We start from the raw sequence: 16,240 nt of genomic DNA on the forward strand, positions 1-16,240 counted from the left end.
ACTCCTTTTTGGGTGACAAGCTGTCTCTTTATCTAAATAAAGCCCACAGGTTTATGCTAACCTCTGCCTCTAGCAAATAGAAAAGCCCATAAAACTCACATAAACACCTGTTATTTAAACACAACTGTATCCTCATTCTGAAACATCAGCCATGTTGAATAACTTTGCAGTAATTCTTTGACAGCTTCCTGAGGACAGATCTCAGTCCACACCAAACAGACAAAGGCGACAAATTCACCAACTAGGTTAATGTAATCTAATTACTAATTACAAAAATATTGTAATACCTTACATTTTAAACTCTTGTAATCAGATTACAAATTCTGACTTTATATTTATGAACATATGGGTGTTATTTGTAACAATAAAAAATATTTGTATTTATGTAGAATACATTTTAAATGTGAATTCTGCCAATTATATATGTCTGTTTGTGTTTTTGTGACAGCTGAAGGCTCACTAAAAAGTAAGGGAGAAATGTGTGGTGCAACGTGTATGACGTGTGCAACAATGAACAAGGAGTAAATATAGACATTATTTTAGGCTTTGGATTGATGCTTTTTTCACGCATCGATAATCAGAACATTTTCCAGATGATTATCAATTATGTAGTGGCATTTTAAAAAAATATTAATTGGGCTGCTCGTTGCACAATAGTTATTGTCTCTTCAAACATATTTCTCAACACATTTTTGGTAAAGTGTGAGCAGCAGGGTAAATTAAAGGGGCTCGCACACCGGACACATCTGGCAAATGACATGGCCATTCTAAAATTTGAAACAATTATTTTCTTCGACGCTACACAGACTGCCGCCGTAGATGCTTGACCTCTTTTTAGAGGCTGCTCAAAATTCTGCTGTGCCACAGAGCTCAACTCGCATAGTTTTCCATTAATTTTGACCAACATCATTATCAAAGGACAAAGATTATTTACTCTAGACATCACTGTATGAAATATTGTGTATATGTATATTTCATATTGCCTACAAAATGTATTTTCAGTTATCAGTATTGTCATTGTGTCATTGTGAAACCTCTTCATGGCCACATACAGAAAATTGCATAATCATTTCTAATCATTCAGTTTGAGTAGTTACACCAGTTTTATACACTAACCTGCAAATTCATCAACATCATTTTGTTAATTCTTGATAACAAAATCCTTCATGTCGTTTGTGTGTATTGTGACTGGATCCACAGTTTGGACTTGATTGCCTTTTCCTACACATGACTGGCTTCAGTATATGTTATATCACTCCCTTGTGGTCTCCCAATGCTATTACACAAGACTACATTAAACAGAAGGACAAATTACAGTGAATTGGAAAGCTTGCAAATTAGGTTTCTTATTTAAAAGTCAGCTAATGTTAATATATTGATGCCTCAAAAACATATAGGTAAAATAATGTGCTGATCAATAGTCAATATATCTATAGTTTATGACATACCTACATTATTAGGATTTCATTTGTTGAACAGAAATGGTTTTAGAAAGTAACTCAAAAGTAAAGTAAATAGTAAAATGAAAACTTTTACAGTGAAGTAATGATTAAAGTAATCTCATTACAATTTTAGAAACAATTGTAATAATTTGTAATAAAAATATATATATATTTTCCCAACACTGGTGCTGTATTTAAATTATGTCCTTGTCATTCACAAAGCAGGTGGTAAACTGAATTTCATTTAAAAGAGATGTTTGTGTACATTTTCTATTTATAATGACAGCAGAATATTTGCACCATTATCTGATTTGCATAGATCCTTTAGTGATTCTATAATGAAATGACCGCAGACAGCACATGCAAATTTAAAATGCTAACAGCAAGCGCAATTCATTCTAACTGAACCCCCCCATAGTCTTCCTTTTGCCAGCTCACAAGCTAAGCTATATATGTGAGTGTGTGTGTGTGTATGCATGGGTTGAGAGCTCTGCATTGCAGCTACAGAAGGGTGAGCCAGGTATCCTCACACAAAGAGAGAGGGAGAATAGAGCATACTACTTATTTAACTGGCAGTTAACAAGAACTGTGGTATCAACTGCCAGCATACACATTATGTAGATTATACTTTAAATGTGTAGCAGTTGTTCAGTGCTTATCTTGGCAAGCTGATCATTCAAAAGATCCTTGTAAATGGTGCAGGTTTTTGTTATGTTTTGCATTCCCTTCTAGATTTCATTGGATTGTGAAAAGTTAAGCTATTATATCATTGGTAAAAAAATTATAATATTCCATGCCCACAGAAATAAAAGAGTCAGAGATGGAAAAAGCCTTTCGGTTAAAAGATAATGAAAACATTTCTTTACAGATTAAAATGACATCATAGAATCATGCACAACAAGGCCAGCAACATTTATTAAGAAAATATAAATAGGTTCAATTCTGATATCTTATTGTCTGATTGTCTCATTCCCAATATTTGGGGACATTTCACATTAACATAAAACTTGATCAAAACAGTAATGAATGCTTATGTGTGTACCTTGAAACTCTGAGAATACGCATACAATATCTGGTGCTATGCAATATTACATTCTATGTGTTATGCTGAGAAAGTTTTCTTAATATTTTTGGAAGGTTAGAAATGCTTTGAAATGTGTACAAAAGGGTTTTATAAGGGTTTAACTGGGGATTTCTTCTGTCATGTGGTTTCGGATTGAATGTTCATCCAAGCACAATTACTTTTCCAAGTATTCAAATAATGTTTACTGTCACTGTGTGCCATATTCCAAGGATTAGCTAATCTAAGGTGCTGTGGTTGGTCTTTTCAAATTTGTGATCTATCAGACATTATTTAGAACTTTGGAACAAAAAAGTAAAGTCTCTGAAAGTCAATGCAAATTTTCATCCTCTACAAAGGCAATTTAATGCATATCCAGTGGGATATTCTGACAGTAAGAACTAAATCCCTAAAAAACAGTCTGGGGCTTTGATTTCACAACTTCACAGAAACCCTTGAAGGATGCAGGGATAGGGTGCACATATCACTCTGTCTACCCAGGGACGTGTGAGGGCCAGGGGCGTTGGTGTCTGCCAACTGGCTCTGGTTAACCTAGGGAGAGATTTTTTTTCAGCTTCCCTTTCTGGGGAAAATAGGGTCAGAGCTGTCACTTCCATCTGTGTTTACTGAAATGGCACATCCAACTGCCACCCTCTCTCAGCCAATTAGAGCATGTTAGTAACTACAACACTTCATCCACCAATCACAGTTGAGATTGCAGGGGGCATTTTGGTTTGGCATGGTACCAGCTACAGGCAAGTTATCAGCTACAAGTGCAACTGGGTAAGTCTCATGAAAAATGTCAAGATTATGTCCTGTTCATATTGCACCCCAAAAATCATAATTAATAACCATGATAAAGAATGCACACACGTGTGTGTGTGTGTGTGTATGTGTGTATGTATATGTATGTATATATGTATATATACGTATATACATATACACACAAAAATTTGTAGATGACACTACTGTCATCTCCCTCTTCCAAGATGAAGTTGAGATTGTATACAAGAGGGAGGTTGAACGGCTGGCTCACTGGTGCAGTCAAAACAACCTGGATCTGAACATGCTCAAAAGAGTGGAGATTATAATGGACTTTAGGGGGAACACCCCAACATTGACCCCGCTCACCATTCAAACAGCACTGTGGCAGCAGTGGAGTCATTAATGTTCCTGGGCTCTACCATCTCAAAAGACATGAAGTGGGAGACCCACATTGACTCCATTGTGAAAAAGGCCCACAGAGGTTGTACTTCCTTCGCCAGCTGAGGAAGTTCAACCTTCCATAGGCGCTGCTGATACATTTCTACTCAGCAGTCATTGAGTCTGTCATGCGAACATCTATAACTTTCTGATTTGGTTCAGATACAAAATCAGACATCAGAAGACTACAAAGGACAGTTCTGACTGCTAAGTGGGTCATTGGTTGCCTCCCAGCCCACCCTTCAAGAACTGTACACTCCAGAGTGAGGAAAAGTGCTGGAAAAATCACTCACCCTGCCCACTATCTTTTGAACTGACGCCTTCTGGCCGGCACTACAGAGCACTGAGCACCAAAACCGTCAGGCGCAGGAACAGTTTTTTCCCTCATGCTGTCCATCACATGAACATTTAAAACTGGTACATTGAGCAATAATTATGTGAAATACACAGCTTACAGCTCACAGACGATAGGCAATTAACGTCACAGTTATAAAAACTTAGGACACTAAAGAGACCTTTCTACTGACTCTGATAAACACCAAAAGAAAGATGCCCAGGGTCCCTTCACATCTGCTTGAATGTGCCTTAGGAATGCTGCATAGAGGCATGATGACTGCAGATGTGGCTAGGGCAATAAACCTGCTTAATATTGTGTAGGTCCCCCTCATGCCATCAATTCAGCCCCAACCCACATCTTAGAAATGCATTCTGAGTTGCTATTCTTCTCGCCACAATTGTACAGAGCGGTTATCCAAGTTACCAGTTGTCAGTTCGAACCCATCTGGCCATTCTCTGTTGACCGCTCTCATTCAACAAGGCGTTTCCATGTGCAGAACTACCGCTCATTGGATTTTTTTTTGTTCTAGGGACTGTTTTGTGTGATCCCAGGAGATCAGCAGTTACAGAAATACTCAAACCTGCCCATCTGGCATCCATGCGATTATCTAATCAGCCAATTGTGTTGCAGCAGTGCAGTGCATAAAATCACATGGATTTGGGTCAGGAGCTTCAGTTAATGTTCACATCAACCATCAGAATGGGGAAAAATTGGGTCTCAGTGATTTTGAGTGTGGCATGATTGTTTGCGCCAGATGTATCTGTTGGTTGCCTGTGTATCGGGTGTATGCTTGCCTTCCAGTTTTGCTGCATGTCAGCTGGTCTTCCATGGAGGGTACCTCGTCTTTGCCCTTGTGTCGGGAGTTAAGATAACCCATCACTGCTGAGCATTGTACTGCACCTCACTAAGCTTCAACTGAGAAATCTATGAATCTGTACCTAACTTCCACAATGCACACACTCATCCCACAAACTCTTCTCTCTGCAAATTATAGGCAAAGGGTGACTACTTTGAAGATGCTAAAATATAACATAGTTTTGATTTATTTTGGATTTTGTTTAGTCACAACATAATTCCCTTAGTTCAATTTATGTTATTCCATAGTTTTGATGACTTTACTATTATTCTAAAATGTGAAAAAAGGTATATATATATATATATATATATATATATATATATATATATATATATATATATAAACTGTATTATTTAAATTGTAAAGTATTTATAGATAATGGGTATTTACAGATAGTGGTGTTTTTTGTTCAAATGCCATTCATTTTTGCTGATTTAATAAAAAAAATTTAATATTAATTTACAGTATTTTTAGTGTAGTATAATAAAATATAAGAATCGCGAGAATAATGGGAATGGCAAAAACCTCAAAAGTACAAGACCCGGATGCAAAATTTTGGGGGGAGATTAATTGTCAATCAAATTATGTCACAATGAAAACAATAAAAAAACTAAAAAACTAAAACCTAATTGTCCTTAAAATTGACTTTAGTTTTCAATTTCAAGGATCAAATCTCAATTAGATCCCGTAGGTATGTTGTAGTTCAATTTAAGTTAATTTAATTAGCACAAGATTGGATTAGGCAGTTGTTGACTAACACTTTATTCTAATAGTTGGTCTGAGTTTGCATTATGAAGGGCAAAAATAGCTTAAAATGAAGCTGGAGTGAAAAGGATGTAAATGGTTTGGATATCCTGTTGTTTCTCATGAGCAAGACTTTGAAGTGACACTTGTTTCCTATAGTGTCTTTTAAAAGCAATGCTCGGAGCATGGGTTATATGAGGGTAGTATAACCTTCACTGTCTTCTCAACAGCCTGGCCTGTGATTGGCTTAATCTCTGTGCAGGGGACCAGCAGGCAGGTTGGCTTCCTGTGGTGCTGATGTCCTAGAATGTACCACTGACATTTCAGAGAGCTGGCACTGAGGGAGGCGTGACGGGCAGTCCAGTTTCTGCAGGACTTCTCTGCCATACATTAGCCTAGCTAATGGAAATGGAAATGTTATCAATATTATTATTAATATAATTATTGTTGTTGTTGATGTTATTAGTATTACTACTTCTAGTATGTATACATAAGCCAAAGACACTTGTTGTCTTCAGTTAAGAGGATATTAAATGCTTTTCAATGTGACAACGAAAAGGTGCGAGAAACCGCTCCCAATGATTCCGTGAGAGTGCGGCCAGAACGAAATGTACTGAATCACGAATCGTTTCATTATTGATGAAATATTCTGATAAAATATTTCTCATGTCAGTCGGAGCACTCATGATAGGCACAGTGCGTATGGCTGCAGTCACCACTGGCTACAGTGTGTTCATAACAGGGACAGGAGGTGGCCACAGGGCCGAGACAGGGTCTGGAGGCCTGGGATGCCACCACAGGACTCACCAAAGGTTTAAAGCTTTCCCATTTTTCCTGTTTAATCAAGTTCTCTGTTGGGTTCTGATATGGTATCACTGATCAGACTGTAATCTCAGTGTATCACACTTTCAGGTCTTCCTGTAGTTGATTAGAAATTCAGTATGTATGACTGTGATGATATAACTGTACCACTCTTGTGGTCCTCTGGCAGTGACCTTATTGCTTTGAGTTAAAACACGCTAAGTGTCTTGCAAAATAAGATGTTATTCTAATTTGACAAGGAATTAGTGTTCTTGCTACCCAAAAAATTACATTCTGGAGGGGAAAGTGTATAAAAACTGCAGCAGTGCATAATGCATCACATCATGAACAATGATTATCAGTGTAAAAATCAAACTTACTCAGAATGTAACTGACATGTTTTTATAATGCACAATGTTTTAATTTATCCCAGATGTTGGTAGAGAAAAATCATATAGAAGAATACATTTTTTCACAGTAACACTAACTGTCTTGGCTAGTACTTTTCTGATGCTATTGAAACTTTGTAATTCAGCACTTTTTGTGTAACAGTCTTTGGATAAAAGCATCTGCTAAATTATTAAATGTAAATGTAAACTTCTCTTACTGTACATCTTAACAACTTGCACATTGAACATTCAAAATTCAATACAAAATAGTTTAACTTAAAACAATAGTCAGGGGTATAAAAAACTAGTCTTTAAAAAATCATACATTTGGAAAGTTATTCAAATCAATGATAAGTTCTTAGTTTGTATTTCTGCAAGAAATACATCGATATTGTTTTTGTTTTCCAACCATTTTATCTAGCCATATCTGGCTCATGTTTGCAGAACACACAATTATAATAACATTTTTGCATCTTATATTGTACTGATATCATCTCATATAACTGATAATATAATATTTGTCCTATGAATAATCTTACAACTTACACAGGAAGTCTTGTCATAATTTAGCCTCATAATTCCCTTTTAATGTATAAAAAAGGTTCAATGAAGGTGAATGGTGACTGAGGCAAACATTCTGCCTTTTGTGTTCGTTTTGTGTTCCACAGAAGAAAGTCTTATGATTTTTGAGTAACATTAAGGTGAGTAAATTCTTACAGAATGAACATTTTTGGGTGCACTATCCCTTGAAGTTAATAGTAAGTTACTCCCAAACACTATTGTGAATGCCCCTCATATGAATCATACATTCCTAAATGGGTCATTATATGCCTAAAATATCTATCTATATCTATATCTATATCTATATCTATCTATATATATATATATATATATATATATATATATATATTATTATAGTTTACAAAAAAACAGTAATATATTTGTAAAACATGGTAATGTTCCACCCTTGTTCTGACCTCAAAAATGTATTCTCCTTTAAGGCTTGACAACAAACAGCCACTGCTATGATTGGCTCTCTGCTCTTGACTTCTTTGGGCTTTGGAAGTGATATCATAAATTAGGCTTTGATTTGTTGTTTTGGAGGTGGTCAGAGGCAGAAATCTACCACAGTGTGACATCACAATGTGGATTTATTAGAGAACGAGAAAGTTTTAAACTTCTGAATCCTACTGTGTGTTATAATAGTACAATGACCTCTTAAATGTAAAAAAAATTAAATAATATATATATATATAGAAAGGAAAATTGATTTCCTCATGTCATGACCCTTTAAGAGGCAGATTTTGAAAGTTTTCTATAATCAACTGGTTGTACTAATCTTAAAAGCTCAGAGAAAATGCTTAATAACATAGGGAGAGGGATTCAGACTGAGAGGGAGGGAGAGAGAGAGAGAGAGAGAGAGAGAGAGAGAGAGAGAGAGAGAGAGAGAGAGAGAATAAAGGAGAGAAGGAAGCCAGCTTCCCTTGAGGGGTAACTGTCAGTCCGATAGAAGGAGGGAGTCCTAAATGATCAAAGCCTCCATCAGCAGTTGCCTCTGTTGTGAGTGCAGAGAGACTCCCCTCCACCCACAGCAGCACACACTGAACACTGATGCTGCTCAACAGTGCCACAGAGCAATTAAGATATCATGAACTTCTCTGGTGGCCCAAAGTCATCGGAAAATCTGCTAAAGTCGAACTGAGAGAGAGAGAGAGAGAGAGAGAGAGAGAGCGGACACAAGCAGACACCACAAATTAAGATTTACAAGCAATCGTTGCACTCTAAACTGCAGCTTTAATTACTGGCACTGTGAAGCCGCCTCTCTGTTCCTGTCTTTCGCTTTCTTATTTATGGAGGATAAATGCCCTTGTTGTGACTTATATTGTATATTCTTTGCCAAGGTTTTTGTTGTTTTTAATTTTTAATGTTGTTTTTCTTTTATTTTCAATTTGACCTTTCTATTTAGTTTAGTTTTTGAGTTTTCACTCTATGACTGTTTGTTTTAACTTTTCAATATTTTCTGGTTTTTGTTTAGTTTTTTAGTATATATGATATCATTTAAACGGGTCATGACATGAGGAATCAAATTTTCCTTGATATTTTGACATATAAGAGGTCATTATACTGTTGAAACACACTGTAATTTTCAGAAATCAAAACTTCCTCCTCTCTGCAAAAAAGAGCATTCGTTGAAATCAAGCTGCCAAAATGACTTGTTCTCTACTTCCTCTACATTGTGATGTCACACTGTGGTAGACATTTGCAACTGACTGCCTCCACAACAACACATCAATAGCCATGTTTCCATCAACATTTTTTTTTATGTGCATTTTGGGATATTGCATAAAAACTACTAGATGGAAACACCAAGATCCGAATAAATCTCCAAAATGATACATTTGTATTCAATAAGAAGAAATGCGCATAAACTATGATGGAAACACATTTACCGAATAAACTCCTATTGAATTTGTAAGGAATAAAAAATGCGCATTAAAAAGGTCATGTGACTGAAAAACTCGTTCATTACTGGACTAACCAGCACATCTGAAATGTTGCTCTGGTCATCCTGAAATAACAGTGTCTAGAAAATCCAAAGCCTACAAAGAGTTTGCAGGGCAAATAAGTTGAAAACAAACTTGAACTGTACGGAAGAAAAGGTACAGTATATTGACACTTATCATATAGATCCACAAGGTATAGTCATAAGGATGTATGAATGCACATAGTATAGAGCGCTCCCAGAAGACGCTATCACGCTGTCGCTCCCAAACATGAGACAAAGTTCTTTAGAATGTTTTGTCTGCCTGATTTAAACTAACAGTTTTTATTAATAAAACTCACATGGCTCCAATTTCTCAGGAAGTGACGATTTCATCCTTTCGAACACCCTTATGAAACGTGGTTTTATTCACACATTGTTTTTGCGATAATACGTTTTTTTGCATACATGTAATTTGCAACTTGGATGGAAACAAAGCCATTGTCTACTTTACCTTATCACTTCCATAGCCCGCTCAGTAGCGGTGAGCAGTGAGATGGCAAAAAGAGAGCATGTCAGTCAAGAGCAGAGAGCCAATCATAACAGTGGGCATTACTGTCAAGTCTTAAAGGAGAAGCAGCACCAAAACTGAGCATTTCTGACAGAGGGGCAGAATGATGGTGGCAAATTATCATGCTTTACAAATATATGTCTGTTTTTTGAGAAAGAAACTTTTAATATTATAAGTGAACCTTAAGGGACATATTAAAATAATAAAAATGCCATGTTATGACCCCTTTATATATGTTTTAAGCTGTTCAGGGTTATCTAGTTTTATTAATGTCTAGTGGTATTTTAATGTGTAAAATAGAAGAATAAAACTAATTTTATTTGTGGTAATTTTTTTTAGAAGAATTATAGTTTTCCAATGATGTTTTCATTTGTTTTGCGTACCTTACAGTAAGGTTCTATTTGTTAACAGAAGTAAATACATTAGGTATCATGAACTAACAATGAACAATATTTTACAGCATTCATTGATCTTGATTAATGCTAAATTGTTATATGAAAATAAACATTTTCATTGTTAGTTCAGGTTACTTCATAATGCATGAACTGATGTTAACATATACCATTTTAATTAAAAATTAGTATATTTTGAAATTTATATTAACTAAAGTTAATAAGTGCTGTAAGCATAAAATTATTGTTCATTGTTACGTCACATTAACTAATGTTTACAAATACAACCTTATTTTTAAGTGTATCCATTTTTTTTAAAAAGGTATTAAAGATAATGACACTGAATTGTCTATGAAAATTACATAGCCAGCAGGAGCTGATGGCATTTGCAATAACCCACCGAGAGGCACAATGTACAATTCAGTGGAAACAGACACATGATCTGTCAAGTGTATCGCCAAAACACAGGAGCAAATTTGCTGCTCTTTTGTCCTTCACCCTCATATATGAGATATATGCTGTGACAGGTGAAGAAGAAAAGATAGTGCTCTTCAATCTGCTGTTGTCCTTTCTAAGAGAATCTGCTGTCAGAGTGCATTTCTGATTTAGCTCAAATGATATCTGGCATCTACCAATGAAATGTCACAGCCTTTTTGACTTGCTGCAAAAAAGTCTGATCCATTTCACAACTTATTCTGGTCAAGAACTGACCCTTAAGACAGGAAGAGACCATCGTACTGACATATAAAGCCACCACAGTTTGTTTTGGGGTGTTGTTTAGGAGCAGTTTTATCAGAAATAGATTATTCCACTATAGACCGGTGTGGAAAAATACTTTGTATTTTTTTTAACACAATCGTGATCATTTTTCTTGATCTTTCAGGAGTAAGGAGTGACCCCCTCCCCTCTGGTTCAGATGGCAGACGGTCGGCAGCCTGAGGGCAGCGCCCCCCAGTGGTCATCTCCAGGAGCCCAGGGCTCATCCACCCCTGGTGGACATGGAGAGAATGGCTTCTCATCCTACAGGGCTTGTCAACCTGGTGATGCCCACGCTGGTTCTGCCACCTCCTACGCCAAAGAGAATGGCTTCAATGGAGACCTTACCTCTGGACACGCTGTGACTGCGGGTAAGAATCAGAAAATTATCAAAATAGGTTTTGCAATAATGCATTTGCAAGTTGAAGTTTGTTTTTATTTTTACATGCTGTCTCCGCAAACGGTGTAGTGTGTAGTGAAAGTGTGTGAAGAATTTGTGAATAGAATTTCTGTCCCTCCAGATGTAGTAAATTCTGATTATTTTAATCTTTGTGTTCATTGTATCAACCTAGTACCTTGTTAGCACGACTTTTGTTTCCAGATATACTCCTTGAAGTTGTGGAAAGTCAGTCAATCAAATTACAGCTGGAGATTTCATTGTTTGCCATTTTTGTGTGCAATATGCATCAGACAGGCAGTGAATGGACTGTGGGCAGTCTGAGCCTGCGACTAGAGGTCAAAAACAACTAGTAAGGCATTTCGACACATTGTTAAATTTTTGCTGGAGTGAGGGCGTAAAATGGTTGCAAACTCATAACATTTCTGTATCTGTATTGCTGGAGGCTGCTTCACATTTCTGAAATATTATACAGAATGTGAACATTCAGAGGAGGAAAACTGCATATTACCCACAGACAGTTGTTAATATTTGATGAAAAAAAAAACCCCACACAAGCAGGGGCGAAGCTCTTTGCGTTCCTTTCTGTATTACAGCTATTAATGCAGACGAAAGGAATGACATAATTAATAGAGAGTGAACAATTATCTTTTTTTTCCCATTGGAATGATAGACTAGGCTTAATAACAGGCTGTGTTACTGTGGCAGCGGGGGCGTGGTCAAGCGCCCGTCCGGGAGAGGAAAGCGGTAAGGGCGCTTACACCTGAGCTAAATTATGCCTAAACACCTGTCTCTAATTCCAGTGAGCACGAGGAGAGCGGCATAAAAACAGACACAGAGCCTCCAGATGGGGAGAGAGACCACAAGCAGACCCAGTGTTTGTCATTTGTATTGTGTGTGCAAATAGTGTGAGAAAAATATAATTAAAAAGACTTACCTTGAGAGGAAGACCTGTTTCCTGTCCTCCTTCACCAGAACGGTGCTACAGTTACCATTTTAAATGTCATGTTGTGCTGTACATTTGCGTGCGTTTCTCCAAAACTGTTTAATGTTGTTTAAGAAACCAGTGAATTTAGCCATCTGTGGTATGAGGAAGTAGGTATGGCCATAGCTGTTTTGTCTGGGTATTATAAGGCCTCAGGGGAGTACAAGGAGGAAAATGAGGTGCTCCTTCTCTCATGTTGGCAAAAAAAGAATGTAAAAGGAAAGATTGCAGGGATGCTGAACAAAGGTTTGGCAGAGTAAATTGTAGGGGAGCAGCTGCCATGGCAACCCTGTGATATTGAGAGTTGGTACTGTGAGCACTGCTCTGGGGGAGGGAGTGGTGTCGTTAATTACCCCTGTAATGACGGATCATATCTGCCTATTACACAAAGACAAACAATACCAGTGTCCTGCACATTTGTTAGGGTATGCAGTACACGCACACAACGTCACAAGAGCAAATGCATGATTATAGGGCATGTGAAGGTGAATCTCACAAAAAATTTCCAAAATCTCATTTTAATTACAGTAATTCAGTAACAAAAATTATCTTGTCTGGACACAATAAAAAAAGAAAATTGTATTAACATTATTTGAAGGAGAAGTGTATAATTTTTTGCACCAGTATCGTCACCATATGAAATTGCAAAACTAATTAATGTTACCAAAATTTCCCCCCATCTGACTTTAGTCAGACAGATAGTCCTGCCCCAAACTCACACCATTGGTTGAGCCAATGTGTTTGTGTCAGGCTAATCAGATTGGGCAAACAAACAGAGCAATGTTTTAATAGGTTGATATTTAGAGCTAATATTGAGATTTAAGAAGTTCTCAGTTATAGTTAATTTAAGTATAATCTTTGTTACAGATGTTTCTCCTAAATTCCTGCAGGGAAATGTTAAATAGTTTTTTTTTTTTATCTATAAAATAATTGTTGGCAAACGTTAAATGTATAGAGCTAGAAAAGTCATGCAAATAGCAGTCCATATCATTTGGTCCCAGAAAATGTTCTAGTTTCACATTGAAATCTCTAACTTTTGTTTTCAGACTGAAGTATCTTGGCAAATCTGAGAACATTTTTGAGATCTCTTCTGAAACTCTAGAGTAGACAGTTAAATTACTACCTGAAAGAAGGTCACTCAAGCAAAAGTTTCTATTTGCTCTCCATTTAACCTCTTTCTCTCAAGGAGAAAAAGTTTATGAATTTTCTTTCATATGGGTTCCTCTAGTCCAGTGTTAAGAAGAAGGTAGGCATTCTGGGAGCCCAGTCAGGGGAATAATGGCCACATCAGCAGAAATGTTCAGGGTTAAATGATGAATAGATTAAAGAATGGCACAGATGAAGAGACACGTCATCCTAAGTGTTGCCTCTCTGCACTCTGCTTATAGAGAGCAATTCACAGACTCATGCAGACAAGGACTGAATCACACGTTGACAGCTCACATGGATAAAAACTGTTAGGTGAATTTACAAAGAATGAATTGCACCTGCTGATAACATCATTTATCTGTCTGCTATGTTTTACCAACCAATTTACTCAACGAATTATGCAAATCAGGTAACAGTACTGAACAAAATTTGCATGATGCAATTCCCAATCTTGCTGGTTGGCTCTGAGTGCTGGGTTGTGCAGGATGCAGCAGACCACCACGGTATCTGGTATACTTCACTAAGACTGTAGAACATCGCTTCACCACTGCGCTATAAACACCTGAATCAGCTCTTTAAAATGCTGAAAGTGTGTTCTACACCACTCGTATATATATACACTCACTGATCACTTTATTAGGAACACTGTGATCCTAATAAAGTTCCCGACATGGTCTTCTGCTGTTGTAGCCCATCCACCTCAAGGTTCGACGTGTTTTGCATTCTGAGATATTATTCTGCTCGCTATACTTGTACAGAGTGGAGTTACCATAGCCTTTCTGTAGGCTCGAACCAGTCTGTCCATTCTCTGTTAACCTCTTTCATCAACAAGGCATTTCTGTCCGCAGAACTACTGCTCACTGGATATTTTTTGTTTTTGGCACCAAAATCCCAGGATATCAGCAGTTACAGAAATACTCAAACCTGGTACCAACAATCATGCCACGGTCAAAATCACCGAGATCACATTTTTCCACCATTCTGATGGTTGATTTGAATATTAACTGAAGCTCCTGACCCTGAGTGTTGTTCTCTATAACTAAACTTATCTATGTAAAGTTTACAGGGTTTTGATAAACGATGGATAGGTCGAAATTCCATTTTTGTGGTAATCAACAGTATGAGACAAATGCGGTTAAGTGAGCTTAAGTTGTATTGAACCCGAAATGTTGCTTTAAGAGACACTGTAGAATCCACTCAAATCAAACTTCAGAGCCTCGTTCTGAAGTCTCTGTCTGGACAGGTTCGCATATCATGGTAATCACCTTGGGAAATCTTCACAATTTTTTTTAAATAAAATCTATTTTTATGTTCCCAGTATCTATTTTGTCAGTTTGATACTGCTCCCTTACTGTACATTTTATGTCATCGCAGACACTTAAGTGGACATTTCTGAGGTAGCATATCATACATTTTTCCTAGTAGTTTTTTGTGTTTATGAAATCCCTTTACGTTCCAGTAAATTCTGTCCTCGGTATAAATCAGCACAGTTCCCCTGTCATCCCCATAAATACTTAATACACTGCAAAGCCTGGCAGAATGTATCACGGCCCCGATACCTGACAGTGAGTGATGGAGATGGACTTCCCAGCCTTGATGCTAATGATCCTTCAGTGTTGTGTTTACATTGCTCATGCGTTTCTCATTAACAGACTTGCTGTTGTAAATCACTTTGAGCCAGAAGAACAACTTGTTTCTTTTGCAAGTGTCTGGTCTGGGTGTTTAATTAATGATTCCAGGCAGCCTTGTTCTTATATTTCAAGTTCTGTATTAGGACTGGGTCATTATTGTTTTGTAGTTGTCCAACAACTGACGAGTCAAGAAATGAGGCTGAATTGTTCAGTGGTTCTCAATTGGTGTGTTACGACCACAGGGAAAAAACAATTCTAGATGCAAATAATAAAATGCAATTTACTGTATAATTGTGCATAAAGAAAATGTGAAAATAAATAGCATTTTCCCTTTTCTCAATGGGAAAACTTTTCCTATTTCTTGTTGATGGCATATTCAACTGTCATCTGGCTTATGCTAGCCAAATTAGGCAGATGCCAACATGGTCAGATGCGTGACATGCCTTCATTCTAAAACAGTGAACAAAATGCTGCAAGGTAAAAAATAAATGAAGATTACATTTAATTAAGCTGCAATGAGAATAACTTATTTTGTGCAGAAAATTATTGGCTGATGAGATTTATGTTGTTTTATTATTAATTTGATATCATTATTAATATAAATTATCAATAAAAATGATTAAAGAATAAAAATAATGTATTATTATCATAGACAAAATCACGTATTATGTTTCATTCTATTACTCACACCCTGCTTTGTTATTATAACACAACACATTTTCTCTAACGCATCTTTTGAAAAACGATAAATTTTAATGGTTGTATTATAGACGTACCTATATTTACACACTTATTCCAATGTGATTCGCTTCTGAGGTAGCTCACCTGATAGAGTGTTGGATTTTGAGACTAAGCCTGGAGCCCAGCCAAGAACACTTGAAATTAAAATAAAAGTAGAAGTGCCACAGTAAACATGCTGTTCATGTTGGATTTGCTTTTAAAACACTACCGGTTAGGTTTAAGCATAGGTTAAGGGTAAGGATGTCTGTTTTGTTCACCTCTCATTTGTTTTTTAAGACACTGTTGGTTAGTTTTTGGTTAAAGT

At 36.8% G+C, this 16,240-nt stretch overlaps 1 protein-coding gene across 9 annotated transcripts in view; it reads left to right on the forward strand.

The window, feature by feature from the left end:
• map2 (microtubule-associated protein 2) overlaps positions 1–16,240 on the forward strand; it is a 146,459-nt gene that overhangs the window by 73,802 nt on the left and 56,417 nt on the right. For all 9 annotated transcript variants that reach the window (XM_052141783.1, XM_052141785.1, XM_052141787.1 and 6 more), the window contains exon 4: positions 11,161–11,404. In XM_052141783.1, coding sequence (XP_051997743.1) covers positions 11,194–11,404 — 211 coding nt within the window. In that variant the 5' untranslated portion in view covers positions 11,161–11,193. The remainder of the gene's footprint in view (positions 1–11,160; positions 11,405–16,240) is intronic.

This window comes from Xyrauchen texanus, chromosome 14 (genome assembly GCF_025860055.1).
Source record: "Xyrauchen texanus isolate HMW12.3.18 chromosome 14, RBS_HiC_50CHRs, whole genome shotgun sequence".
In the NCBI taxonomy this organism is placed as follows: domain Eukaryota; kingdom Metazoa; phylum Chordata; class Actinopteri; order Cypriniformes; family Catostomidae; genus Xyrauchen; species Xyrauchen texanus.